This window comes from Microtus oregoni, unplaced genomic scaffold, assembly GCF_018167655.1.
Source record: "Microtus oregoni isolate MIOR12 unplaced genomic scaffold, Mior012 000022F_ref0000154, whole genome shotgun sequence".
NCBI lineage: Eukaryota > Metazoa > Chordata > Mammalia > Rodentia > Cricetidae > Microtus > Microtus oregoni.
The window spans coordinates 13083769-13110722 of NW_024543081.1; the positions used below are offsets into that span (position 1 = coordinate 13083769).

Here is a 26954-nt window from a genome sequence, read left to right on the forward strand (position 1 = left end):
ATATATATATAGGATTAGAAATCATATGTAAGTGCTTGACAGTATGTTTGGAAACTTAGTGACTGTCAATGAACACACGAACAGAAAAATGGACGACAGCTTTGTCTGGCTTGGACAAATGAGACATAGGGTCTACACAGTGGCCACCAGTTATTAGGTGTTTGTTCCCAAATCCTTCCCAGGCCCCACCTAGAGAGCCAGCCACTGGATCGCAGGAGCTGCCTGGTGTGACTCCCCTGCTATGGAGGAAGTGGCTATAAATGTCCCCAGTGTACATTTTGAAGCCAGCATATCTCCTAAGAACCGCTGTCTGAGCTGCTGCCACCCTGAGAAGGTTCATGGAGCAAGACAGCAGGTAGGCGGGCTTTCCGTTGTAGGGCGGTTTGGAATGTGGGGTCAGTGACGGGTTGGACCACAAACTTGCATCTGAAGGAGGATGTTGCCTACACTTTGTCCACTTTCCAGAGGTCTTATATTTATGTATTTGTTTGTTTTTATGTATATGAGCGCTCTATTTGCCTGTATGCCTGCATGACAGCAGAGAGCATCAGACAAAGGAGGTCATCAGATCCCATTACAGATGGTTGTGAGCCACCGTGTAATTGCTGGGAATTGAACTTAGGACCCCTGGAAAAGCAGGCAGTGCTCTTAACTTCTGAGTCATCTCTTCAGTCCCCTTTATTTTATTTTATTTATTTATTTATTTATTTATTTTTTTGAGACAAGGTCTTACTGTGTAACCTTGACTGCCCTGGAATTCACCATGGAGACTAGGGTATCCTTTAACTCAGATCTCAGACCCCTGAATACTGGGATTAAAGGCATGCACCACCATGTCTGACTTATTAAAAAAAAAAAAAAGACAGGGTTTTTTTGCTTGTTTGGTTGGTTGGTTTTGTATGTGTATCTGTGTGTGTGTGTGTGTGTGTGTGTGTGTGTGTGTGTGTGTGTATAGCCCCAGGTGTCCTGGAACTTGCTTTGTAGACCAAGCTGGTCTCAATTTTTAAAAGAATTTTATTGAGCTCTACATTTTTTTCTCTGTTCCCCTCCCTACCTCTCCCCTTCAACCTTCTCCTAAGGTCCCCATGCTCCCAATTTACTCAGGAGATCTTTCCATTGTGTAAATATACCATATTTTCCTTATTCATTCTTCGATCGAGGGGCATTTAGGTTGTTTCCAGGTTCTGGCTATGACAAACAAAGCTGCTATGAACATAGTTGAGCACATGTCCTTGTGGCATGATTGAGCATCCTTTGGATATATACCCAAAAGTGTTATTACTGGGTCTTGAGGAAGGTTGTTTCCTAATTTTCTGAGGAATTGCCACACTGACATTCAAAGGGGTTATACCAGCTTGCATTCCCACCAGCAATGCAGAAGTGTTCCCTTTTCCCCACAACCTCTCCAGCATAAGTTGTCATCAGTGTTTTTGATTTTGGCCATTCTTACAGGTGTAAGATGAAATCTCGGAGTTGTTTTGATTTGCATTTCTTTGATGACTAAGGATGTTGAACATTTCCATAAGTGTCTTTCAGCCATTTTAGATTCTTCTGTTGAGAGTTCTCTGTTTAGGTCTGTACTCCATTTTTTTATTGGATTATGTGATCTTTTGGTGTCCAATTTCTTGAGTTTTTTTGTATATTTTGGAGATCAGACCTCTGTCTGATGTGGGGTTAGTGAATATCTTTTCCCCTTCTGTAGGCTGTTGTTTTGTCTTGTTGACCGTGTTCTTTGCTTTACAGAAGCTTTTCAGTTTCAGGAGGTCCCATTTATTAATTGTTTCTCTCAGTGTCTGTGCTGCTGGGGTTATATTTAGGAAGTGGTTCCCTGTGCCAGTACGTTCGAGTGTACTTCCCACTTTCTCTTCTATAAGGCTTAGTGTAGCTGGCTTTATGTTGAGGTTTTTGATCCATTTGGACTTGAGTTTTGTGCATGGTGATAGATATGGGTCTATTTTCATTCTTCTACATGTTGATATCCAGTTATGCCATCACCACTTGTTAAATATGCTCTATTTTTTTCCATTTGATATTTTTTGCTTCCTTGTCAAAAATCAGGTGTTCGAAGATGTGTGGATTGATATCCGGGTCTATTTTTTTTTTTTGTGTGGTTTTTCGAGACAGGGTTTATCTGTGGCTTTGGAGCCTGTCCTGGAACTAGCTCTGTAGACCAGGCTGGTCTCGAACTCACAGAGATCCGCCTTCCTCTGCCTCCCGAGTGCTGGGATTAAAGGCGTGCGCCACCATCGCCCAGCCTAAAAATGTTGGGTTTTTGTTTGTTTGTTTGTTTTTTGTTTTTTGTTTTTTTTGTTTTTTTTTTGGAGACAGGGTTTCTCTGTGGCTTTGGAGCCTGTCCTGGAACTAGCTCTGTAGGCCAGGCTGGTCTCGAACTCACAGAGATCCGCCTGCCTCTGCCTCCCAAGTGCTGGGATTAAAGGCGTGCGCCACCATCGCCCGTCGATATCCGGGTCTTCTATTCGGTTCCATTGGTCCTCCTGTCTGTTCTTATGCCAATACCAGGCCGTTTTCAGTACTGTAGCTCTGTAGTAGAGTTTGAAGTCAGGGATTGTGATGCCTCCAGAAGTTCTTTTATTACACAGGATTGTTTTGGCTATCCTGGTTTTTGTTTGTTTGTTTGTTTTTGTTTTTTTGCTTTTCCATATGATGTTAAGTACCGTTCTTTCAAGGTCTTTGAAGAATTGTGCTGGGATTTTGATGGGCATTGTGTTGAATCTGCTTTCGGTAACTTTGAACTCTTACACAAATGATTGAGTCCTTTCTACCTGAGCAGGGCCGTTATGCAAATGATCTTCTCCCAGCTGAAGGGGAGATGGAAGCATGGACCAGCGGATGGTGGACTCAGTCAGATCTGACATACAGACTCGGTCCCACCATTTGCCAGCCAAGATTTCGGGTCAGCTTGTGCAGTCGTTTGGAATGAACAGTTGCTTGACCTGAGCCAGGGTTGCACTGGTTGCTATGGCAGTGATGTTAAACAAGGCTGTCACATCCCTGCTCCAGGAGACTGGTGGTCTAATCAAAACCATGGGCAGGAGGAAAGGAACCACAGAAATGGCTGTTTCACCATGCCTGTGATCCATGCTCTGAAGGAACAGGGGTTGTTAGGCCTTGGGGAGGACTTTCAGCGGCTTGGTGAAGGATGAAGGCTTGCCACTGGCGCTAGGGAGAAAAGGAAAGGGAAAGGAACGGTATGGCATGTAAAAGGTTTTAAGACAGAAAGGATGAAGCGCATCAGAGGGCTGAGGACTGGTCATTGAGAGGGAGAGTCACACAGATACAGGATGGATAACCAGTTGGGGCCTGGCTTCCTCTGGCTTTGTTTGTTTGTTTTACTTCTTTTAAGATTTATTTATTTTATGTATACGAGTACGCTACCTACTTGTGCATCTGTACACAGAAGAGGGCATCCGATCTCACTACAGATGGTTGTGAGCCACCATGTGGTTGCTGGGAATTGAACTAAGGTCCTCAGGAAGAGCAGTCAGTGCTCTTAATGTCTGAGCCGTCTCTCCAGCCTGTGTGCTTTGGTTCTGTGGACACTCTGAGGAACTTAGATTGCATTTCAGTTGTTTTGATTTAAAGAAGAGACTAAGGTGATCCAGTCTTCATTCTCTCTGTTGCTATGATGCTGGCAAAGTGTGGGGTGGCGGGAGAGAAGGGAGCGGGGACAGGGGTGGAACTGCTTCCTCCAGAGATGATAGTAGCCTTGGGACGAGGACAAAGGACTGTCCAGCCCCCAGAGTCAGAGTCAGTTTTTACTACCATGTCCCATGCACAGAAGCTTGTGTCCTTCCTGAAGTTGGGTGCAAGAGCTTCCTCAGTGACCTTCCTGTACCTTCAGAGCTGAGCAGTTATCACTGAGGTTAGCTGGGTTGCCACTGAAGCCAATGGGGTCTGACTCCAGTGAAGAATCCCCCTAACCTCCTGGGAAGGAGGGCCACAGGGGAACGTGTCTCCAGCCCTCCGGCTGCTCACCTCCATCTTCCGGGCCACCTCTGCCTCCTGTTACTTGAAATTAAAAACTCGTGGCCAGCAAAGTAACTCAATAAGTAAGGGGTTCTGCCAGTTCTGATGGTCTGAGTTCAGTCCCTGGGCCCACGTGGTAAGAGGTGAGAGCTGACCCTGTCTTAGATACATACATGCATGTATGCATGCATGCACGCGCGCGCACACACACACACACACACACACACACACATTTAAAGAAGCTGGGAGCCAGGTGTTGGTGGCAGGCACAAGCCTTTAATCCCCAGCACTCAGGAGACAAAGCCAGGCAAATGCATCTCTATGAGTTTGAAGCTAACCTGGTCTACAGAGCAAGTTCCAGGACAGCCAGGACTACACAGAGAAACCCTGTCTTGAAAATCAAAAACAAAAACAAAGAAGAAGCAGGTGCTGAGAAATGAGTCAGCCATTAAGAGCGCTTGCTGCCCTTGCAGTTGAGGTTTGGTTCTCCAGCCACAGGTCAGGCAGCTTACAACTACCTGGACCTCTATTCCAGGGAATCTAATGCCCTCTTCTGACCTCCATGGGCACCTGCGTAGGGCAGTGTACATATATACACTCAGGTGCACACACCCATGTGTAGAACATTGTAAGTATTTTAAAGGCTGACTGAGAGTTGGACAGCTGCCGGTGCTGTCAAAGAGCTGGCTCAGTGAAGATCCCTTGGCCTAGAACGTGATGCTCTGAGATCCAGCCCCAAGCCAGGCAGAGGTGGCGCATGCCTTTAATCCCAACGCTCAGGAAGCAGAGGCAGGTGGATCTCTGTGAGTCTGAGGCTAACCTGGTCTACAGTGCAAGTACAGTCAGAGCTGCACAGAGATATCCTGTTTTGAAAATTAAAAACAAAAACAAAAACACAAAAACTCCTTTGCCAGCAGCACCCAAAGGCACAGTGATTCCAGCCTCCATCAAGGGCCTTTTCTCACTCTGCAGTGCTCTGTGAACGCAGGCTACTTCGTGCTGCCAGAGCCCCAAGCCCCTGTTCCTGCTGTGGTCCAGCCACTGAGCTGCAGCTCTGGATCATCTCCGCTGTGTCCTCTGGATGCTCACACTCACTGTGCCTGAGCAACCTCATCCCTTAGGAGTTAGCCACAGGCTTCACCTCTCCATCCCCAGGCTTATCAACTCCTATTTCACCAGCAAGCATGAGGACCTAAGTTCTATTCCAAGCACCTACATAAAAAGCAGTGGCTGGGCTGGAGAGATGGCTCAGAGGTTAAGAGCACTGACTGTTCTTCCAAAGGTCCTGAGTTCAATTCCTAGCAACCATATGGTGGCTCACAACCATTTGTAATGGGGTCTGGTGCCCTCTTCTGGCCTGCAGGCATACATGGAAGGAATGCTGTATATGTAATAAATAAATAAATATTAAAAAAAAAAAAGCAGTGGCTGCTCTTCCCCAGATCCTGAGTTCAATACCCAGCAACTACTACATGGTGGCTCACAACCATCTGTAATGAGATCTGCTGCCCTCTTCTGGCATGCAGATGTACATGCAGGAGGAACAATGTATGCATATAAATAAATAAATCTAAAAAAAAAAAAGCTGGGTGTAGCTGGGTGGTGGTGTCAGGCACCTTTATTCCTAGCACTCGGGAGGCAGAGGCGGGAGGATCTCTGTGAGTTTGAGACCAGCCTGGTCTACAAGAGCGAGTGCTAGTGCCACAACAGCCAGGGCTACTCAGAGAAACCCTTGATCCCCCGCCCCCTGAAAAAGGAATAGAGAGGTGGGAACTGCAGCTGAGGCTCAATGTATAAGAGCGTTTTGATGCGCTTTGCAGAGGACTCAGTTCCCAGGACCCACATGGAGGCTCAGAACAAGCTGTGACCCAAGTTTCAGAGGATCCAACACCTTTTCTGACCTCTGTGCACACCACATGCACGGACATACGTGTACACAGCAACCACACACACAGACATAAAATAAGTTTTAAAGCTGTGGTGGTGCACACCTTTAAATCTCAGAACCTGGGAGGCAGAAGCAGGTGGATCTTTTTGAAGAATTCAAGTCCAGCCTGGGCTACAGAGTGAGTAAGTTTCAAGTCCAGCCTGGGCTACAGAGTGAGTTTCAAGCCAGCCAAGGCTACAGAGACTTTGCTTCAATAAATAAATAAAAGGTGAAAAGTGATAGAGGAAGGACACCTGTGCGGTGTCAATTCCCAGTCTCCATATACACATATGTTCATGTGTACCTAACACATGCACACGCACGCACACACGCATGCACACCTGACCTTAGTGTAGGAGTGTAACTCAGAAGTAGGATACTTTCCTAACATAAACGATTGAGTCCATGACTTGCGTTCCCAATGTTACATAAAGCAAGTCAAGGTTTTGTTTTTTATTGGGATTTTGTTGTTGTTGGGTTTTGTTTGCTTGTTTGTTTGTTTGAGACATGGTTTCTCTGTGGAGCCCAGGCTGTTCTGGAACTCATTCTATAGACCAGGCTGACCTCGAACTCAGAGATCTGCCTCTGCCTCCCGAGTGCTGGGTTCAAGGCGTGTGCCACTCCGCTCTGCTAACAAGCCAGGTTTTTATCTGACCCTTATCAATCACCTCTTCTGGACCTTTCTGACTGCCTCCCTGAACTCCATTCCGTGACGCTCTGAGGATGGAGAATCTCTACTGCTTCCCAGGGAGCCAGCATCTGCCCAAGTGCGGCTGTGGGGTGCCCGCTATCCCCAGCTCGCTCTGTCTATACTGCCTGCTATCTCTCCAGATCGTTATTATGGCGCATCTCCAAGGAACCAGAGGCAGCCACCTTGCCCCAAAGGACTCTGAAATCTTGGCCCCATTTGCTTCTACCTTTCAATCCAGACACATGGAGCACAAAGAGGTCTATATTTAAAAGCCTCACCGGCCGAAGTGGGGTAGTGCCACCCCTAGCTAGGTCCCTGCCACATCTGCCACAGGAGATGGCCTAGGCTTCCCGGCTCATGCCTTCAGCTGTTCTAGGATATGTAAAAATGGCTCTGGTCACAAAGTGGAAATGATTAGTTTCTTGGGCATCCCCAGCTTCTGAACCCCCTGGGCTCCAGACACACCTGAGTCCACAGGCTCGGAGGCTGGTGGAAGTGGAGCCCTTGAAGTCACGTGGTATTGAGCAGGCTATGGCCAGGTTTGGAGAGGGGGGGATAGTTTGGGTGGGAGGGCCACACAGATCTTTATAATTTATTTGCTATCGTCAGCACTCCCCCACCCTCTTCAGACAGAGTCTCTCTACATAGCCCAGGCTGTCCTTGAACTCACAATCCTCCCATCTTCGTGCTGCCAATTGCAAGTGTACATCACTAGTTCTGGATAATTTATTTATTCTTAATTGTATTTAATATTATTCTACTAATTTAACATTTATAAGATTCTACTTAATGTTCTCTCGGGGGTTTTTTTTTTTTTTTGACCTTATGTCACGTCATGTAATTCTCCTCATGTCCCCTAGGGGGCGGATGTGGTTATCATGACCGTTTGATAGGTAAGGCAATTGAGGCCAAGTCACCTAGCCAAGGTCTTGGTCACACACCTCCTTTTCATAGATAGTTAGGCCCAGAGCGGGGTGAAGCCACTGAGTGAGGTCATCCAGCTGGGGTGGGACTCAGGTCTGTCATAGGCAGAGACTACGACACTGACTAGGCAGGAAATCAGAGCCGGAGACTGACCACAGGACGCGGTCATGTGAACAGGGGGAGGGGATGGGGCTAAGGGTGAAAGCAAGAATCGGGTGCCATGTCAGCCTGGGGTTCATGCTGGGTGGGGCCTTTGGAAGTGCCGGGGTTGGGTTGAGAGTCGGCTCCCTCCTTCATGCCATGCTGTCCCCTGGGTAGCCACGGCGCCAAGCCCGGCTGTGGATCTGACACCTCGGGCTGCCTGGCTTTGATCAGAATCTGGCTATGGGGCAGGTGTGAAACTGAATCCTAATTCGCCCTTTTTGGCCTGGATGTGACTGCAGACCCCTAGGTCTTCCTTCACACAGCCTGGCCTTACTCATGGTGGCTTTCTTGAATTCTAGAGCACTTCTGCCCACCCAGGGCGCTGCCGGGGCTACAGCCACTGTCCCAAGCGCCGGGCTCCAGGGTCCCCAGGGAGACTCCCACCAGGCCTGCTCTCAGGTGAGCCGCCAGGATCGGGTTCCTCCGGTTTTATGTCCTGCATTGTTCTTGGCTGGGCCCCGGCTTATGAAACAGTAATGAGGGGCCCTGCTCCCGAGGCTGGCCCCTCTAAGGTTTCGGCAGCCTGGAGTACTGCAGCCACCACGGCCCAGAGTCAGGGCCTGGGAGGGCGGCAGTGTGGGGGCCTGAGCCGGAGCCCCCCGGTAACGAGGGTGCTGACAGCCGCCAGCTGCCACTGCCGGAGCCCGCTGCCCAGGTAACCCGAGAGGAGGCGGGGCACAAGGTGCCATGGCCCTGTCTCCCACCACCAGAGGAGGGCCCTGCCATTCTGGGAGGTGGAGGGAATAGGGGGGGAGCCTTCTTTGAGGGGAGCAGCCGTTCCTTCTGGCTGAGCCCAATATCAGTCTTTCCAGGGGTGGCCTTGCTGTGGGCAGTGCCAAGGGCGCACCTCTAGTTTGGGGCTGTGACCCTCTACTTGGGGGCCTTTCGTGTAGTGGAACAGGGCCCTTTGTTTCTTCTAGATCTTGCTAGAAGATCATGCTCGTCCCTCCACCTTCAGACCCCTTCTTCCAGACCAGGCCAAGCCTCTCCTTCCCTCTTGCTTTCTGGATGCAAGGGTGCTCTGGGGCCTTCGGTGCAGTTCCCATTCTCGGGAGTGCACACGTACATTTGTGTTTGCATGATCCTGCACACACATATGCATTGGTGTAGCTGACAGGCCTGTACACATGCAATTGGGCACATATCCCTCAACAATAATATACACATGGGTGCCCCAAACCACAGGTGTTTATACACACACACATGCATATGTACCTGTCGCCAGACTCATGCATGTACACGTGTGCATATGCCCTCCAGGCACCCTGCTGCCTCTGACCAGAGTCCCCAGGGTAGTCCAGCTGATGGAATGGCTGGTCTCCTTGAGCAGGGAGATTCCCAGGAGATGACTTCTGGAGACACCCACCAGTCTGAGCTGGGAGGGGCTGTCTGGGGGAGGGGGAAGGGGAGTCCCACGTGGGCCTGAGCTGTCTCCTCTCTCCGATGCGGGCCCAGGAGCTTCACAGTCCTTCCAGTGCCGAGGCACCTTACTGCGACCTGCCCTGCTGCCCGCCGGCCCCTCAGGACCCACTTGGAACCACCACCTGTGCTGGCCACTCTGTGGAAGGCCTTGACCTCAGGCAGGGCCCTCAGAGGTGGGTAAAGCCCCAGGCTCCAGGGACCGGCTCCCTTGGGGAAGAATGCCCATACCTTCCCTACATGCAACTCTTCATGGTGGAAGTGTCCATCTACAACAGCTGGCATGGGTCACGTGGTCAGCGCACAAAGTGGGCAGAGAGGGCTCTGACAGGGAAACCCTGAAAAGCTCACATTGATCTGTCCTTGTTTTATCTGAGTCTCTGATCCTGACCCTGGGTATCTTTCCTGATAGCCCTGACCATCCCATAATTCCATGGGGTAGGGGACAGTTATGTACTTCTGGTTCCTGTGTACGGTTTTAAGGGATTGGAGGAGCTGGGTGTGGTGGCAGATGGATGTAATACCAGCACCCAGGAAGTGGAGACAAGAGGATTTGGAGCTCAAAACTCGATGGGTTACATAGCTAGACTCTGTCCTCCAGTCCCCCAAAAGATTGAATGGGCCTCTCAGCCAGGGCACCTGATGTTACCCCTGCTTGAGATTCCCTCCAGTCCAGGCCTGAACAGACCCAAAGTTCCCTGCTTGGGTCATGAGACCTTAGGAGGCCACGGCTTGAGGGTCCAGAGAGCTGGGTCCCAGTTTCCCATCTGCTGTGATGGGCTGTGGGGCCTTTGACCTGCTAGGCCATCTTTTATGTCTCACTTTTCCTGTCTGCAGAACAAGGGCCGAGAGAGTAGCTCTGTGGCAGGCAGCGTGCCTAAGATCCTGGGTTTGACTTCCAATACTGCAGAAATACATTTGAAAAAGAGAGGCTGGACCAAGCCCTTGTTTGAGGGCTTGTGTTCCCATCAGGTGCGCGTTTAAGCGAAAAAGAACAAAGAAAAGGGGGCTCTGACAGCCAATGCGTTTCAGACATCTAGGAAAAATTATGAGGACTCTTTCCTGCAGAACTGGACAGAGCATTTGATTTGCTAACCTGCACTGCAGGGTTTAGGCTTTAGGCGTGAAGGTTGGGACATGTGCAGATGTTCTGCAGTTCCTTAGCTAGAGATCCCTTTTCTAGCGTTGTCACGTCTTGCTGGTTTATAGGCCTGTGGTGGGCCACTCTGAGAATGCCGTGAGCTGTAAGCCTCTGGAGCGGGGGCCGCAGGGATTGCATCTGTAAAGTACCCTATTTCTGTAGCTCCTGCCCTTGGAATTCACTTCCCCTCACACCGCTAAACAGCCCTCATCTGCCAGCCAGGCTCAGTGAACCCACACCTCCTCACTCAAGCCGTTTCCCAGGGCTGCGGCCTTGGCCAGGCTCTTGACCCCTCAGATCCTGGGTTTCTTCATCTATGTGGTGGAACCCTCTCCCTTGGGAGGCAGCTAGAGCTCTTGGTGACCCACAGAGTGCCCAGACCAAATGCCCTTGGCACTGGCTTCTTGATCCGTAGCTGCAGACCCCTGCACCATGTGAGTAGGCCCACATGTACAGGGGAGGGCAGCGGGCAGGTGGGACTCAGTCCCTGACTCTGTTACCCCTTAGGGGAAAATAACTGGTTTCTCTCTTCTCCCAGGGGCTGGTCCCCAACAGAAACTCTCCCTGCGGAGGGCCCTGCAACGGCCCCAAGGAACAGGCACCAGGACCCTGAGGCATTACCCTATCTGGAGGGCCTGGCCTATAGTAGCTGTGACAACGAGGGTGCCAACTCTGACACCAGCTCCAGCCAGTACAGCAGTACCCCTCATGAGACCAGTAATTCTTCCTCTGTGGTGAGCTGAGGGCCAGGATCTGGGAGCAAGAACAGGATCAGCCAGTGTCCTCAGTCCTGGAGATAAGAGCTCTAAACTCCAGAGGGCTGAGCTTCCTTCTTACAGAGAACTCTGGGCCAGGCTTGGCCATTGCCTTCCCTGATGGGAGGGTGGGGCTCCTGCTGGGCAGTGGCAGTGTGGGCAGGTGGAGGGAGGCTTTCCAGTTCAATGGGGACTTGGGATGACTCACCAGCTGGCTCAGGTCTCAGGACTGGGAATTAGGCATGGTGTCCAGAGCAAGCGTGAGGCTGACCCAGCTCTGCCCTGGCCACATGCTGCTGAGAATGAGCCCATAGCTGGTCCTGATGTTAAGGTCCAAAGGCAGAGGGAAGGGAACAGGCTTGGGAGCTGGCAGGAGAGAGAAGCCAAGAGGCTGCCCCTTCGCCTTCATGCTTTCAGACCTGTCCCATTAGATCATACCCCCACCCCACAAAAGGAAACGACAAGAATGGGCTCCGCATAAACAGCCTTGCCTGTTCACGCATGTGTGAGGGCCGTGCAAAGGTCTCAATGGGTCTGAGCTCAAGCAAGGCTCTCCAGCACCCTCTATGCTACAGACCACTGTGCCCCTGCTAGGGGCTGAGGCCAAGAGCAGGGAAGTCACTCACTTGAGACCACACAGCCAGGAAGCCGTGGACCTAGGATTTGAACCCATTTCTTCCATTTTTGTGACTTTGGCCCAGATTTTGGTTTCAATGGCCGTACCTCTTTCTCAAAGCTGACAGAGGGTCCACTGAGAGCCCCACTTAGGTGGCAGGTGTCCTTAAGAACCCGTTTTTCTACCCTTCGTGCTGGGATGCAGGCCTAGGGCCCTCTTCTCCTCCCCAGCAAGCTCTTTCCTCCCCCAGCAGGATTGGGATACTGTTGAGAGGCCAGGGGTGGTCTCCAACGCGTACAGACTCAACGTGATGATTCCGAGGAGGCCTCAGGAGGGGTTGAGAGCTGACAGTGCTCGGAGGGTCACCAAGTCCCCTGCCAGAGGGGACACAGTGGGCCAGAGAAAGGAAGGTGAGTCTCAACGACCACAACGTGGTGATGGCCTGGGGCCCCTACACAGCCATCTCACTGGCTCGGCTTCCTTCAAGGGGCAGGATCTCTCTCTTTTTGAATTTATTTATTTGTATTTTATGTTCATTGGTGTTTTAGCTGCATGTATGTCTATGTGAGAGTGTCAGATCCCCTGGAAACGGAGCTACAGACAGTTGTGAGCTGCCGTGGAGGTGATGGGAATTGAACCCATGTCCTCTGGAAGAGCAGCCAGTGCTCAAATCACTGAGTCGTCTTTTTAGCCCTGAGGGTCCAAATCTTAATAATAGAAGTTCTTATTTCATGTGCCATGCTGCCTAGCTTAAGGATGATTTCCCTCAGTTGAAAGATTAGGGCCTCTAAATTCTAAGAGACTGAAGCTGGCTGACCACAAGTGGGGTGCCCGCATTAATAGAATGGAAAGGGACTTCAGGTGTGGCTGGGCCAGGTGTTCAGACAGTGCCCAAATCTCCTCTCCATTCTGAACTTCTGCTGAAGTGGCTCCATTCTTGTTTGTTTGTTTGTTGTGTTTTGAGTCAGTGTTTCACTGTGTAGCCCTGGCTGTCCTGGAACTCCCAGAGCTTCACCTGCCTCTGCCTCTCCAGTGCTGGGATTAAAGGCGTTCGCCACCACTGCCCGGCGTGGCCCCATTCTTAGTCAGACACTTCTCTAGAAATAGCATGCTGACCACCAGAGGGGCCCTCCTGTGTCCCACAGAAGAAGGGCACATCTTTCCTGTGACTACAGCCTCAGGAAGGTTCTCATGGGGACCACTGGGGGTCATCTTCATCACCCAGTTTGGCCTCCTATGCAAACCCCATAGTCTGAGCTAGGAGGAGGGGAGGGTCCCCAGAGGTAGTCAGAGTGCTGTACTGAGAAAGAGAAAGAGAGAGACAGAGAGAGATGGGGGAGGGGACTACTGTTATGCCAAGTCCATGGAGGTTGGAGAGTTTGGCCAGCATCTTGCTGGGATGTGAGTTCAGTATGGTGGGCACCTAATTCTGATCAGGTATCTCACTTCAGTGTGGCCAGGAGTTGGAGCTAGAATGCCAGAAGCCCCACCTCCTTCCCTGATGGCAGTCCTGGCTTTCCATGGTCCTCGCAGGAGTCTTATCAATACATGTGATGTTTGGGTGAAGATGCTAGGGGTCTCAGGTTGAGTTAGCATGGACCCTTGCCCTAGAAAGCTCAGCATCTGGCAAAGCAGGCAGACAGGGACCAGCTCTAGTGGTCCAGAACAGAGGAGGAACAGACACAGGCATGGGGGAAGAAAAAAGAGATCTTTTGTTTTGGTTTGTTTTTGCTTTTTGAGTCAGGGTTTCTCTGTGTAGCCCAGACTGTCCTGGAACTTACTCTGTAGAGCAGGCTGGCCTTGAACTCACAGAGATCCACCTGCCTCTGCCTCCTGAGTGCTAGGATTAAAGATGTGTGCCACCACAGATGGGTACAGGGTTGGCACAGGAAAGCAGGGCAAGAAGGCAGGGCTATGTGGCCCATCAGCAGCTGCAGTTTAAATGTGGATGGGGTGCACACCGGAGTAGGCTGTGCTGGGCCTCCTCAGCCTTGCCAAGAAGTTGGAGTTCTTTTCTCTAAGCACAGTTAGGGCAGGGGGTGAGGAGTGACGTTATCAAACCTATGGCTTGGGATGGTTCTGAGTGCAAAATCAGAATGCATTGGAGCAGGATGAGAAGTCAGGTGAGCCTCCTAGTAATTCCCAGTTCAGCCCGGAGTTGTCACTGGCTAATGCCAATGCTGAATGCCAGGGCAAGAGGTTCCATGCCAACAGGATGATCGAGGATGCTCACAGTGTCCCTCAGACCACACTCGACCTGCAGGGAAAAGGCTCTCTGAGGCTGGGGAGCTTTGCAGATGCTGCAGCAGCCAAGAGGCCACTCAGTGTCCCCATTGGATGATAGGGGACAGGATAGCACACAGCACCTCATCCCTTCCCTTTCAAATCCTGACGCTAAAATGCTCCGATTGGGTGTGGGGGGTACATGCCTGTGATCCTGGTAAAAATGAGCTTTTTTTCTGTAGCTGCCGCTGCTCTGGAATTCCTGACCCTCTTGTGTCTGCCTCCTCCGTGCTGGGATTACAGACAGGCCCCACACAGCCAGGTTTTGCTTCCTGGCTCTTGAAAGTCCCTAGGCAGTGGGTGGTGTCCTCCCTGTGACCTACTTAGCCAGACTCGGTGGCCACTGTCCACCTGGTGGCCACTTGCAGCATTGCAGTCAGGGACTGAGCCTCTGCTAGGCACATCCTGGTTGGCACTGCTCACTGGGGAAGAGGGGGACATAGGACACAGGTTACCCAAGCATAGCTGTGTACCTGTCTTGCATGAAGGCCTCATCCTGTGAGACAGGCTCCTGGGGCATCTGATGGGTGGGGTGGCAGGAGACAGCTAAGCCAGTAAATGGCACAAAGACTAGGCCCACTTTAGGCGAGGGAGAAACAAAACGGGGGGTGGGGGGGATTGTGTGAACTGCAAACCTACTGTGTGCCGCAAACATACTGTGCGTGTGAACTGCAAACCTACTGTGTGCTGCTCACCTCTGCAAGTTCCAGAGGCACTATGGGATCGCCAGGCCCTGTCGCACAGCACTGCTAGGGGAAGCGCAGGTTATCAAGGAGATAGGCACAAGGAAGGTCCATGGATGGCAGCCCTTGGCCAGGAAACAGATGCACTAGAGGAACCCTGTCCACTCCAGACAGAGGGAGCAGCAAGAGCAATGGCCCTTGATGGTGAGGATCCTGTGTTGTGTTGGAGGACCTCAAAGAGTGAGTGCTGGACCCTGGCAGGTGGGCGAGGATGGGATGGAGAAAGAAGGCAACCCCTGCACAGCCTGGGTCTCATTCCAAATCCGGCAGGAAGCCCCTAGAGGGCATTTTCTTATTTTTCGTTTTGAAATAATCTTAGATTTGCCAAGATGGTAGCTATAGTGACTATTGGACTCTTTTTCCAGGTCCCTGGATGTTAGCTTCATGAACAATTGCATGCAGAGGCTGGAGATAAGAAACATTATCCTAGCACTCTGTGAGTTCGAGGCCAGCCTGGTCTACAGAGTGAGTTCTAAGACAGCCAGGGCTATTATGCAGAGAAACCCTGTCTCAAAAATACATACATACATACATACATACATACATGCATGCATGCATACATACATACATAGCATGGGATGTGTCTCAGCACTTGCCTAGCAGTGAAACCCTAGGCCCATACTCATAAAGAACATTAAGACAACTGTAAACTGCAGGCTAATCAGATCCACCGCTTTTCCTTCTATGGTCCCTTTGGGTTTCTTTGTTACAAGATCTTGTTATGCAGCCCTAGCTGGCTTCAAACTCTGGAGCCCTAGGCAGCCTCAACCTTGCAGCAATCAATCCTCCTGCACTCTCCATCTCTCAAGGCTAGTGCTAAGATTATGGTCACCACCAGTCCCAAATCCTCTTCTGTCCTGGGACTTCATGCTGGATCTCTCACGGCATTTAGTCACCTGGTCTCCTCTGGTCCTTCCTCCTGTGAGAGGTTCCTGGCTGTTCCTTACCTGCCTGCCCCTCAAGGGTTGTGAGCAGGGCATACTTACTCACCGTGCTTTGTTGGGGGGACGATGACTGTGGGAAAAGGGCATTCATGCTTTGGGGGAGCTACTGGGATTATCTGAGCAAAAATGACAGTGACCTTGGGTGTGGGGCTGTGGACTGGAGATGACAGAAGCAAGTGGATTTAGGGGACATCTTAGGGGGCCTCAGGGACACTCCAGTGTTGAGAGTTCAGACTTCAGGGACACCAGCTACCAGTGTAGCAAGATTGAAAGGAAGGGGAGGTATGTAAAAGGAGGTGTGTCCTGGTGAAGGCACTCATGGCTTGCTACTTCAAGAAGAGGGACAGGAGCACGCACAGCTGGTGGTTCAGGGATTGAAAGGGTGGTGGTTGACCCCCAGTTTATGGCAGCCAGGAGCCGTGACATGGTCACTGTTGAGGGCAGCACATTCACCCCTGAGGCCAGCACCCCTGTGAAGCCCTTGAGGTGCCTAAAGTGTTAGTTACTTTATACCTGGCAAAAGAAATTTAAAGACATAAAGACAAGGCTACAGTCCAGCATGGCAGGGGAGGCATGGCGGCTGGTCACCATGGATCTGCAGTCAGGAGGCCTCTAGAGCATTGGTTCTCAACTTTCCTCATGCAGTGACCCCCAACCATGACATTATTTTTGTTGCTACTTCATAACTGTAATTCTGCTACTGTTATGAATCATAGTGTAAATATCTGTGTTTTCCTATAACCTTAGGTGACCCCTGTGAAAGGGTCATTCAACTTTCCAGGGGTCACGATCCATAGGTTGAGAACCACTGGCCTAGCTGAATGCTGGCACCCAGTGCAGGCTCTCCTGCCCCTGTGTGTCCTCTCTTTTTAAAAATGTATTGCTGGACAGTGGTGGCGCATGCCTTTAACCCCAGCACTCGGGAGGCAGAGGCAGGTGGATCTCTGTGAGTTAGAGGCCAGCCTGGTCTACAGAGTGAACTCTAGGACAGGCTCCAAAGCTACAGAGAAACCCTGTCTCGAAAAACAAAACAAAAACAAACAAAGATTCATTCATTTATTCGTGCGTGGGTGTGAGTTTACACACATGCGTGTGCACATGTGCCGAGGAGCTTGCGTGAGGATCAGGAGAGAGCCTCCTGGAGTCAGTTCTCCCCACCACGTGGGTCTTGGGGTCGGACTCACAGTATCAGGCTTAGACACAGCACATTCACCCGCTGAGCCCTCTCACTGACCCTCGCTGGTTTTCTCCCTCTTATCCACTCTGGGACCCAAGCACATGGGAGGATGCTCCCCATATTTCGGCCAGGCCTTCTTTAATTAACCCAGTCTAGAAACTCTCTCAAGGACATGCCCAGGGGTTTGTCTCCTGGGCGAGTACATCCTGCTGACAATATTAACTGTCACATGTGATAGCTCTGTCAGGTACCGATTCTGCTCTTTGCAGACACACAGGTGCCCATTCATCAAGGGCGGCCTTAGCTGTGCACACTTCCAGTGTCTGGGATGAGCCTCTGGGGCAGGAGGGGTAGCAAGAGTCCTCAGGTGTAGGTATAGGCATGGGCCCTATGCTCTGGTACCCAAAAAAGGGGTTCCTTAGAAGTTGGGGTGAGGCCGGGCCGTGGTGGCGCACACCTTTAATCCCAGCACTCGGGAGGCAGAGGCAGGCGGATCTCTGTGAGTTCGAGACCAGCCTGGTCTACAAGAGCTAGTTCCAGGACAGGCTCCAAAACCACAGAGAAACCCTGTCTCGAAAAACCAAAAAAAAAAAAAAATAAGAAGTTGGGGTGATTTGTGGGCATCCCATCTGGGAAGTAGAAGCCAGGAGTCAAGGTCATCAGACAAGTGCTCCTGGTCTACCTCTCCCTCTCTGGGGTTGTTGCTCTCCATAGTTTTGGTCTCCTTTGACATATCCATGACCTTCTTGCCCTGGTACCTTTCCATGAGTGATTGTGAATTCCTGGCCTGGCAGCAGACTGGTGTCTAAGCTTGGTCGGTCTCAGCCTGAATGGCAAGGGTGTGTCTCTTAGACCAGACACTGATACCTATTAGAATCAGATTGGGGGCTGCCTTGATTTTTCTTTCCTTCCTGGATCCCTCTCCTCACCTTAAACTTCCTAATTTCTCTCCAGATTCCGGCAGTGGGGGACAGGGTGCTGGCCAGCACTGGGCAAAGCTGCGGGCAGAAAGCGGCTACTTCTCCTTGGAGCGACGTCGTGCAGGGCAAACCCAGGCCTCTTCTGGGACACCACTGAGTGGGCCTCGGACCACCACCCAGGCTGCTTCTGCTCAAAGGGATGTCTTCCAGGATGTTTCTGCACCAGAAACCTCCCAAGTTCCCTCTCTATCCCGTAACACCCAAAGAGACACCCCTAGGAGCTTAGTCACACAGCGGAATAGCCCCGGAACATCCTCTCCTTCAAGAGTTTCCCAAAGGGACATTCATAGAACCATGTCCACCCAGCAAAGCAGCACTCCACTTTCCTCTGCTCTCAGAGCCACTTCAGAGAGCCTCAAGACCTCTACACCCAAAGATGGCCCCCACATCGCATCATCTCCTTGTGCCCAAGCCTCCTCTGTTAACAGAACCACCCAACGGGACAACCCCAGGACTCCCTGTGCCCAGCGGGACAACCCCAGAACCTCCTCTCCCAACAGAACCACCCAACGAGACAACCTCAGGACTCCCTGTGCCCAGAGGGACAACCCCAGAAGCTCTTCTCCCAACAGAACCACCCAGTGGGACAACCCCAGGACTCCCTGTGTCCAGAGGGACAACCCCAGAACCTCCTCTCCCAACAGAACCACCCAGTGGGACAACCCCAGGACTACCTGTGCCCAGAGGGACAACTCCAGAACCTCCTCTCCCAATAGAACCACCCAGCGGGACAACCCCAGGACTCCCTGTGCCCAGAGGGACAACCCCAGAAGCTCTTCTCCCAACAGAACCACCCAGCGGGACAACCCCAGGACTCCCTGTGCCCAGAGGGACAACCCCAGAAGCTCTTCTCCCAACAGAATCACCCAGCGGGACAACCCCAGGACTACCTGTGCACAGAGGGACAATCCCAGAAGCTCTTCTCCCAACAGAACCACCCAGCGGGACAACCCCAGGACTCCCTGTGCCCAGAGGGACAAACCCAGAACCTCTTCTCCCAACAGAATCACCCAGCGGGACAACCCCAGGACTCCCTGTGCCCAGAGGGACAATCTCAGAAGCTCTTCTCCCAACAGAATCACCCAGCGGGACAACCCCAGGACTCCCTGTGCCCAGAGGGACAACCCCAGAAGCTCTTCTCCCAACAGAACTACCCAGTGGGACAACCCCAGGACTTCCTACATACCACAGAACACCCCCAGGACCCCTTCTACCCAAGGAGACAAGACTACAGCCTCCTGCAGTAGATGGGAACATCTCCGAAGTGCCTGTACCCAAAAGGACAACCCAGGACCATCATCTCCCCGCCGTGCCACTCAGGGCAATAGCTCCAGGAACCCTTCTCCCCACCGTACCAACAAAGATATCCCTTGGGCCTCCTTTCCCCTTCGGCCGACCCAGAGTGGTGGTCCTCGAACCTCATCTCCACCTCGCACCAAACAAAATCAGGTGCCTTGGGCATCCATTTCTCTCCGACCAACCCAAGTGGACAGGTCTCAGACTTCAGCTCCTACCAAACTAGCCGACCACAACCCTCCCCAACACTATTCCCCATCCTTAGCCTCCTCCTCTCATAACCCAGGCCATCCCAGTGCCTCTCGGACTTCATCACCTCTGCACCCAGCACGAGGGGCTCCCCAAACCGCTTCAGAGCCCTTCCAGCCGTCGTGTGCTGTGTGCATTGGGCACAGGGATGCACCTCGCGCCTCTTCGCCCCCTCGCTATTTTCAGTATGACCCTTTCCCCTTTTTTCCAGATCCCCGCTCCTCTGAGAGCGAATTGCCCCACCACGAACCCCCCTACATGCCACCTGCAGTGTGTATTGGGCACCGTGATGCCCCCTGGGCCACTTCACCACCTCGTCATGCCCAGTTCGATCCCTTCCCCTTCCTCCCAGACACGTCAGATGCTGAGAACGAGTCCCCTCAGCATGATCCCCCACAATTTCCCCCACCAGTGTGTATTGGGTACCGTGATGCCCCCCGGGCCTCTTCCCCACCACGCCAGTTCCCAGAGCCCTCCTTCTTCCAGGATCTCCCCAGGGCCAGCACAGAGAGCCTAGTCCCTTCCACAGACTCTCTGCATGAGCCTCCCCACATCCCCACTCCTGTATGTATTGGACACAGAGATGCCCCCTCCTTTTCCTCCCCACCACGCCAGGCCCCTGAGCCTTCCCTCTTTTTCCAGGATCCTCCTGGGACCAGTATGGAGAGCCTTGCCCCTTCTATTGACTCTCTGCATGGTTCCCCGCTGCTGCCCCCCCAAGTATGCATCGGTTATCGGGATGCACCCAGAGCTTCCTCTCCTCCCCGTCACCCGCCCAGTGATTTAGGTCTCCTGGCCCCCTCACCTCCCCCAGGTAGCTCAGGTTCTCGGGGCTCAGCACCTCCGGGGGAAACCAGACACAACCTGGAAAGGGAGGAGTACACCAAGCTGGCTGACCTGCCCCCACCTAGGAGGCTGGCCCAGAGGGGGCCAGAGCCCCAGACACAGGGCAGCAACGAGGGCCGTACCCGCAGCCCTGGCCGGGCAGAGGTGGAGCGCCTCTTCGGGCAAGAGCGCAGGTGAGCCAGGGCAGGGGCAGTCAGGTGGGCTGGGGAGGAGAACAGTTGGAAAGTTTCCAAAGCAAGAGTTCAAGCCCTGCTGTGTGGTCTTGGGCAAGCCACTGTATCTTTCTGTATATTAGGGTATTTTTTCTGAGGTTGAAGTAACACTATGTGTAACCATGTAATCAAAACCAAACGAGCAAGCAAACAAGCAAAACTGGGTTTAAACCTGGGTTCAAAGCTACCCTGTATCCTGTGATATCTGCTTAAAGCAATTCAATCTACTTGGGCCTTGGTTTCTTCATCTGTCAAATGGGGAAGACTAAAAGCACATTGGTTTCTTTCTTTTTCTTTTCTTTGTTTTTGTTTTTTTTTCTTTTTTCTTTTTTTGTTTTTTTCGAGAAAGGGTTTCTTGTGGCTTTGGAGCCTGTCCTGGAACTAGCTCTGTAGACCAGACTGGTCTCGAACTCACAGAGATCTGCCTGCCTCTGCCTCCCTAGTGCTGGGATTAAAGGCGCACGCCACCATTGCCCGGCTTTTTTGTTTGTTTGTTTGTTTGTTTGTTTTGTTTTTGTTTTTTTTTCGAGACAGGGTTTCTCTGTGTTGCTTTGGAGCCTGTCCTGACACTAGCTCTTGTAGACCAGGCTGGCCTTGAACTCATAGATACCCTCCTGCCTCTGCCTCCTGAGGGCTGAGATTAAAGGCGTGTGCCACCACCACCCGACTGAAATAGGATTTTGCAGTGTAGCCCAGACTAGCCTTGGACTCTAGGTCCTTCTGCTCCAGGTTCCTGAGTGCTGGGATTACGAGCATACAGCACCACACTGGGCTCACACAGTTACCTCTGTCCACTTCATTCCCCATCCTAGTACATTGTCTTCCCACCTCAGTTAGGGTATTTTCTCTATCTAGTACTTTCCCAGGTGGAATTCCATTTGCCCTCTGAGGACAGCGTGCATTTGCATAAGAGGCAGAATTTATGAGACTGGGGGATGGGGCTGTGCAGGGCTGTATTTTCATTATCTCCTAGTTACTCCTCTGATGTGTACATTTATTGAGCATCTACTTTGCCCAAGCCTGGAACATTTTTCTAGAAGGATCATGTCAAAGACTTAGGCATTTGACTGGTGTTTAAGCCCTTCCTCCCACCCAACTCCCTTAAATGTCTGAATTTTGAAAGAGTCTTCCTTGGATCTGCTGAACACAGTGTCTTTGTTTTGTTTTTAAGCAGGGTCTCACACTATGTAGCCCTGGTTGGCCTGGAACTCATAGAGATCCACTTGCCTCTGTTTCCCAGTGCTGGGATTAAAAGTGTGCACCATCTGTCCTGTTGCTTCTTTGACACTGTTTGGAGGCCCATATACCCATCTGAGTATCCAGAGGAAATTCATTTCCTTGTCATCCACGATACAGTCACATCAACCTCTGGGAACAGGTGGCTCTGCGTGGGTCCTATTGCCAAAGAGCTGGGTTCCCATGAGGGCGGCTCCGAATCTTCTAGGGTTCTTTAGCCCTATCTTTCAAAGCTTATGAGGGGTGAGGGAAGACTTATTGGAAGGAATGACCACTGAACAAGCTGGAAAATGGGCGTTCGAAAGAGACCAAAAATTTTGCACTTCCCTACTGGGTCCCCATCATGTTTGGGACTTTGGATTTTGGTACTTTCATTGAAGTTCCTAGACCTCAATGCTGGGGAAACTTGTTCAAAGGTCTCAAATTTGACTAAAAATGGAGCCTACTAAAAATAGCAGTAGTGGTGCATACCTAGGACTCGGGAGGCAGAGGCAGGCAGACCTCTGCATTCAAGGCCACCGTGGTCCACAGAGCAAGTTCCAGGACAGCCAGAGCTACACAGAGAAACCCTGTCTTGGAGAGGGGTTGGAGCCTCATCAGGGAGTCCTCAAGCTTAAAATCCAGGGACCTTACGGCTTCTGAGGAACCCAACAGCTTCCAGTTCGAATTCTAAGAACATCAGCAAAGACCACAGGACAACAAAGCCCGATATCACGCTTCAGTTTGAGAGGCTGGTCTCCCACTCTCCGCATAGCCAGTGATGCCCCCGAACACCCGGCTTCCCTGCCCTACCTCCCGAGCACTGGGATCACAGGGGTCATCACCACCCAAGGTCCATTCCTTCTGCAAACCTCTACAGTGTTCTGCGTGGTTCTTCAACTGTGGGCAAACTTTAGAAAGACAGTCCTCACAGACACCTGCACAGCCTCCCTCTTGTCTCCTTTGGGGACTCACCCTGGGCTGCCTGAAAGCATCTCTCCTTCCTGGTTCTGCTCAGCCAGCGGTCATGGCCCCACTGATTCGTGAGTTTGGCTTATTTTTGCTGTGCAGGGGATGGACCTTAGGGTCTTCCACAAGCCTCTCTCCATGGCCAGTTGAGATGAAGTCCGATAGTCAGACCCCACAGGAGGTACCTGCTCACGGAGGCTGAGTCTTTTGTCTCTTACTAGGAGAAGGGGCAGACTGTGCCCAGAGTCTGTTAGCTCAGTAACGGTGATGCTATGTTGAATATAACCATAGCCACTCATTGTTAACCCACACACATATCTGGAAGCGAGGATTTTGGCACAGGCTAAAGGTGATCTCTGTTGGGTATGGTGACCTTTGCTGGTGACCTTTCTGTGACTGTCAAGATCGAGAGAGTGTCTCTTCACAGTCACCTGGCTAGGAGCTCTTTTGCCCATGGCTAGAAGGGCCAGGGTTTTCAAAGCTGAGTGCCGGGGTTCCGTTAGCTCCCAGAGGCTTGAGAAATCCTCAGTTTGCAGATGGATGGAGAAGGGGAGAAAGAATGGGAAAACGAGGCACCTAACAGCCACCGCTCTTGTCCCTGAAGTAGGTTGTGCAAGGCTGTGGGACTCAGCACACAGATACTTGTCATCCAGAACATAGGAAGCGCTCAATAAATGCTTTCTTAAAGATTGTCATTATTTTTTGGCTCAGTGCCTGGTACACAATAGATGCTCAATAAATCTGAATTCCTACAAGGACCAGTCTAACCTTTGTCAGGGGTGGCTGGCTGATGGCTGGTGAGTAATAGGAAGTGCCAAATGAGGCGGCAGGGAGCCATGGCCAAGAGCTGCCCTCTCCATTCATTCTCCTGTGCCATCTTTATGGCCTTATGAGTCAGATTAGATGGTGCTGACTGTCCCCATTTTCCAGAAGAGGAAACTGAGGCCCCGAGAGGGTTATCCTCACTTTAGACTTTCAATGAGTCTCTTTTCTGGGGTGGGATGGGAATGCTGGGTGCTGGCATGAAGTCCCAAAGGCCCTCTGGAACAGGTGCATTTGCTCTTAGGAAGTCGGAAGCACCAGGGGCCTTCCAGGCTCGGGATGAGGGACGGTCACAGCGGCCCGGCCAAGGTCAGAGCCAACTTCGAAGACAGTCCAGCCCCACCCCCAGCAGGCAGGTGAGCACTACCAGCCACCACCAGCCCTCATGAGTGGTCATACTGCCTCTCTCTACACCCTCGGTTCCTGGCGGGTGTCCTGGGCAGGGAGGTCCTCTGTGGGAAAGCCAGGGCCACAGCATGGGATCAGACTCCACTTTCTCCAAGGGCAGGAAGCTCTTGGCAAGGTGTGAAGGACTCCATACAAACCCATGAAGACAGCCCCTCAGAGCTGTCCCCATGGAGGTGTCTACTATCTTGAGAGCTCAGGGAGTCTCAGGGGCCTCAGGGGCCTCAGGGGCCTCAGGGGCTGCCTTGTCCAGCATAGGGATTGGATCTCAAATGAGACTCAGAGTGTGATGCACACCCCAAGGGCACAGTTACCCATGGTGGAAATTTGGCACCTGATAGCTTAGCTCGGAAAGACTATCTTACGGAGGGGGAGCCCAGAAAGTGAGCTGTTCTCTTTCTGGAACCGAGAAAATTGGGTGAGAAGAGAGAAGCCGCAGCTCTCCACCTGCTTTGGTCTAGGCTTCTAGGAAGATCCAGCCTCACCTCACAGTCCCCCTTTCTTCTGGGGCTTTGCTAAGACAGACAGCGACTATCCCGTGCAGTCCGGAGCCTCACCCACCCCTTCACCTCATCCACAGGTGATCAAGCCCTCTGCCAAGCAGGCAGAGCCAGCCCGGCGGAGCCGAACAGAGTCCCCACATCCTAAGAGCCCTGAGAAGCGACCTGAGGTAGACCGGCGACTCCAGAGGTCCTCAGCACCTGCCAGGACATCAGCCCAGTCCCCTGAGAGGAAGGCTCAGACAGAGAGACATCTAGAGAGTGGTTGCACTGGCCTAAGGCAGCCTCTGGGAGGGTGGCAGAGTCAGGAGGAGCTGTCAAGACCCCAGAGTCCTAACAGACACCCAGAGAAGATCTGGGGCAGCCAGGAGGGTCCAGGCCTGGGGGGCTGGCCAGAACTTGAGAGTCCCAGCCTGGAGGGGATATGGAGGGGTCCTGCCCAGGAGCACAGGGAAAGGTGGGGGCAGTCAGAGGCCTGGGAGCAACCTCCCAGTAATGGGCGACAGAGGGGTTCCTCAAGGGGCCAAGGTAGCCTTCAGGAGTTGTCCAGGCCTCACCAGCCTACAACCCCCACAGACAGCTCCTGGGCAGGCCCAGCAGAATGCTTGTGTGCCCGGCAGCCTGAGGCCACCACCGCCACAGGCTGGCGGGCTGAGGGAGCATCCCCACATCAGTATAGCCCTGAGAAGCCACCCGACCTAGACTGGAGGGACCTGCTGGGCCTTCTCCGGGCACCTGAGGATGGAGCCTGGACCCGGCTCCCAAGTCTGGACTGGGAAGGCCTGTTGGAGCTCTTGCAGGCTCGGCTGCCCCAAAAGGACTCAGCCAGGGCTTCAGGACCAGAGTTGGGTTCCCTGGGAACAGAGGACACCCTGAAGACAGAGCCACCGACCCAGCCTGATGGATGGGCCAAGGTCGCCCAAGCCAATGGACATAGCCCTGGGCAGCAGTTGGAGAGCCCAGCACAGCTACCCAGCTCTGCCTGTACCTCCACCCAGTGGCCAACAACCAAAGTGACAAGTGGACCAGAAACTTCAACTCTGGCTGCTCTGGAGCAAACAGATCACCTAGAGAGCCACAGCCCACCTAACCTGGCGGTAAGTCTGTCCCACATCGGGAGGGGGTCCAGCAAAGGTGCTGTTCCAAACTGTGTGCACCCTGTTCCCCGACAGTATCTGGCAGTGGTGTCACCAGCTCACAGGCATTGTGTTAGGTCATAGGTGCCATGCGCAGTGAAGAGGCAGCTGCCACTGTTCTCAGCCTATAGATGATAAAACTAAGACCCGTACTCAGTAGAATTTCTTAGGGGCCATACCTGCCGGAGTTTTGATAAGTGATATTAAAGTACCCACTTCGAAGCCTGTGCTTACAGCACTAGGAGACTCTGTCTCCCACCACCTTGTGGCTGTTCTCAGTTAACGATCTAATTCAGCACTAAGACACCAGGGGTGCAGGGTCAGATGACACAGCCCTACCCTCAAGTTGCCATCAGGCAATGTGGAGGCAGGGCCATCGCCTGATGCTCAGAGGAGAGTATGTGTGTGCAGTGCTGTGGCCCAGTGGCCGCTGTCAAAGGGGAGGTGGGAGGTCACAAAGATTGGGGTTCCTCTACTTGAGGCTCAGCATCCCTTGGAGACTAGGGGATGGTGACATGAAGGATGGAGAACCTCTGGCCACTTCAGTAGCTTGGGCGGGGAGAAGAGGCTGCAGAGTGCTCACTGGGTAAGTAAGCCTAGTAGCCAGGATGGGTCCGGTGCTGTACCTGGTGATGCCTCCAATCCCAGAGCATAGATGGGGGCAGGGCGGGGCTGCCCTCAGGCTCTAGCTCTATAGAAACACCACATGCGTTGTACGTGTGTCAATCCGGCATGAGGGACATCTCCTGGATGGCAAAGCAGAGAGTTCCCCAGGTCCTGCTGGGGTTCCGGGTACTTCTCTAGTGATCCTTGTGTGTCATTCAAAGCCCCTTCCTCTTCCCTCCTCTCCATATCTCCCTCTCACTGTGCTGGCTGGAGGACTCTGCATGCGGTTTTGTACACGCTATTCCTGTTGCCGAGGATGACGCTACCTTCCCTTGTCACCTGCCAAATGTCTGCTCATTGTCTAATGTCCTGTCCTCCAATACTAACCCCATCCTGGGGCTGGTGACGGTCCCCTCGTGGGCCTCACGGTTTTGCTTCCATCCGTCACATCGGATACCCACTTCCTCTTAGAACCATGGGCACAGGCTAGGCATACAGCTCAGTGGTAGAGCACTTGCACAGCATTGCCCAAAGCCCTGGGTTCAACCTCCAGCATCATCAAACAAGCAAACATGAGTTCCATGGGGGCGAGGACCTCTGCCTCACAGCCCAAGGCCTGATAGACAAGAGGAATTCATCTCAGTGGATGGCAGACCAGTAGAATCCACAGCTGCTCCATTGCACACAAGAGGGAGATTGGGTGGGACAGTAGTTAGGTGGCAGGTGGGGAGTGAGTGGAGGATGGTCAGATGGTGGTGTTAGGTAGATGGTGGGGTGATGGATAGCGGTGGTTGTTCCGTGATGGCTGAGTATATGGTTATTAGGTGGAATATGATGGGTGGATGTAGCAGGGATGAATACATGGTCAGTCAATAACAGTGAGTGACTGCTGGGAGGATGGAGGGAT

The 26954-nt window shown here is 52.3% G+C and overlaps 1 protein-coding gene across 1 annotated transcript in view; it reads left to right on the plus strand.

Moving 5' to 3' along the window:
* Window positions 1-338: 338 nt before the first annotated feature.
* The window catches only part of LOC121461338 (TRIO and F-actin binding protein), a 58950-nt gene continuing 32334 nt past the window's right edge, over window positions 339-26954 (plus strand). The window contains exons 1-9 of the mRNA XM_041672361.1: window positions 339-355; window positions 8033-8132; window positions 9189-9328; window positions 10832-11027; window positions 11918-12074; window positions 17766-18686; window positions 18975-20355; window positions 23645-23756; window positions 24386-25395. Of these exons, the coding sequence (XP_041528295.1) occupies window positions 339-355; window positions 8033-8132; window positions 9189-9328; window positions 10832-11027; window positions 11918-12074; window positions 17766-18686; window positions 18975-20355; window positions 23645-23756; window positions 24386-25395 (4034 nt within the window). The remainder of the gene's footprint in view (window positions 356-8032; window positions 8133-9188; window positions 9329-10831; window positions 11028-11917; window positions 12075-17765; window positions 18687-18974; window positions 20356-23644; window positions 23757-24385; window positions 25396-26954) is intronic.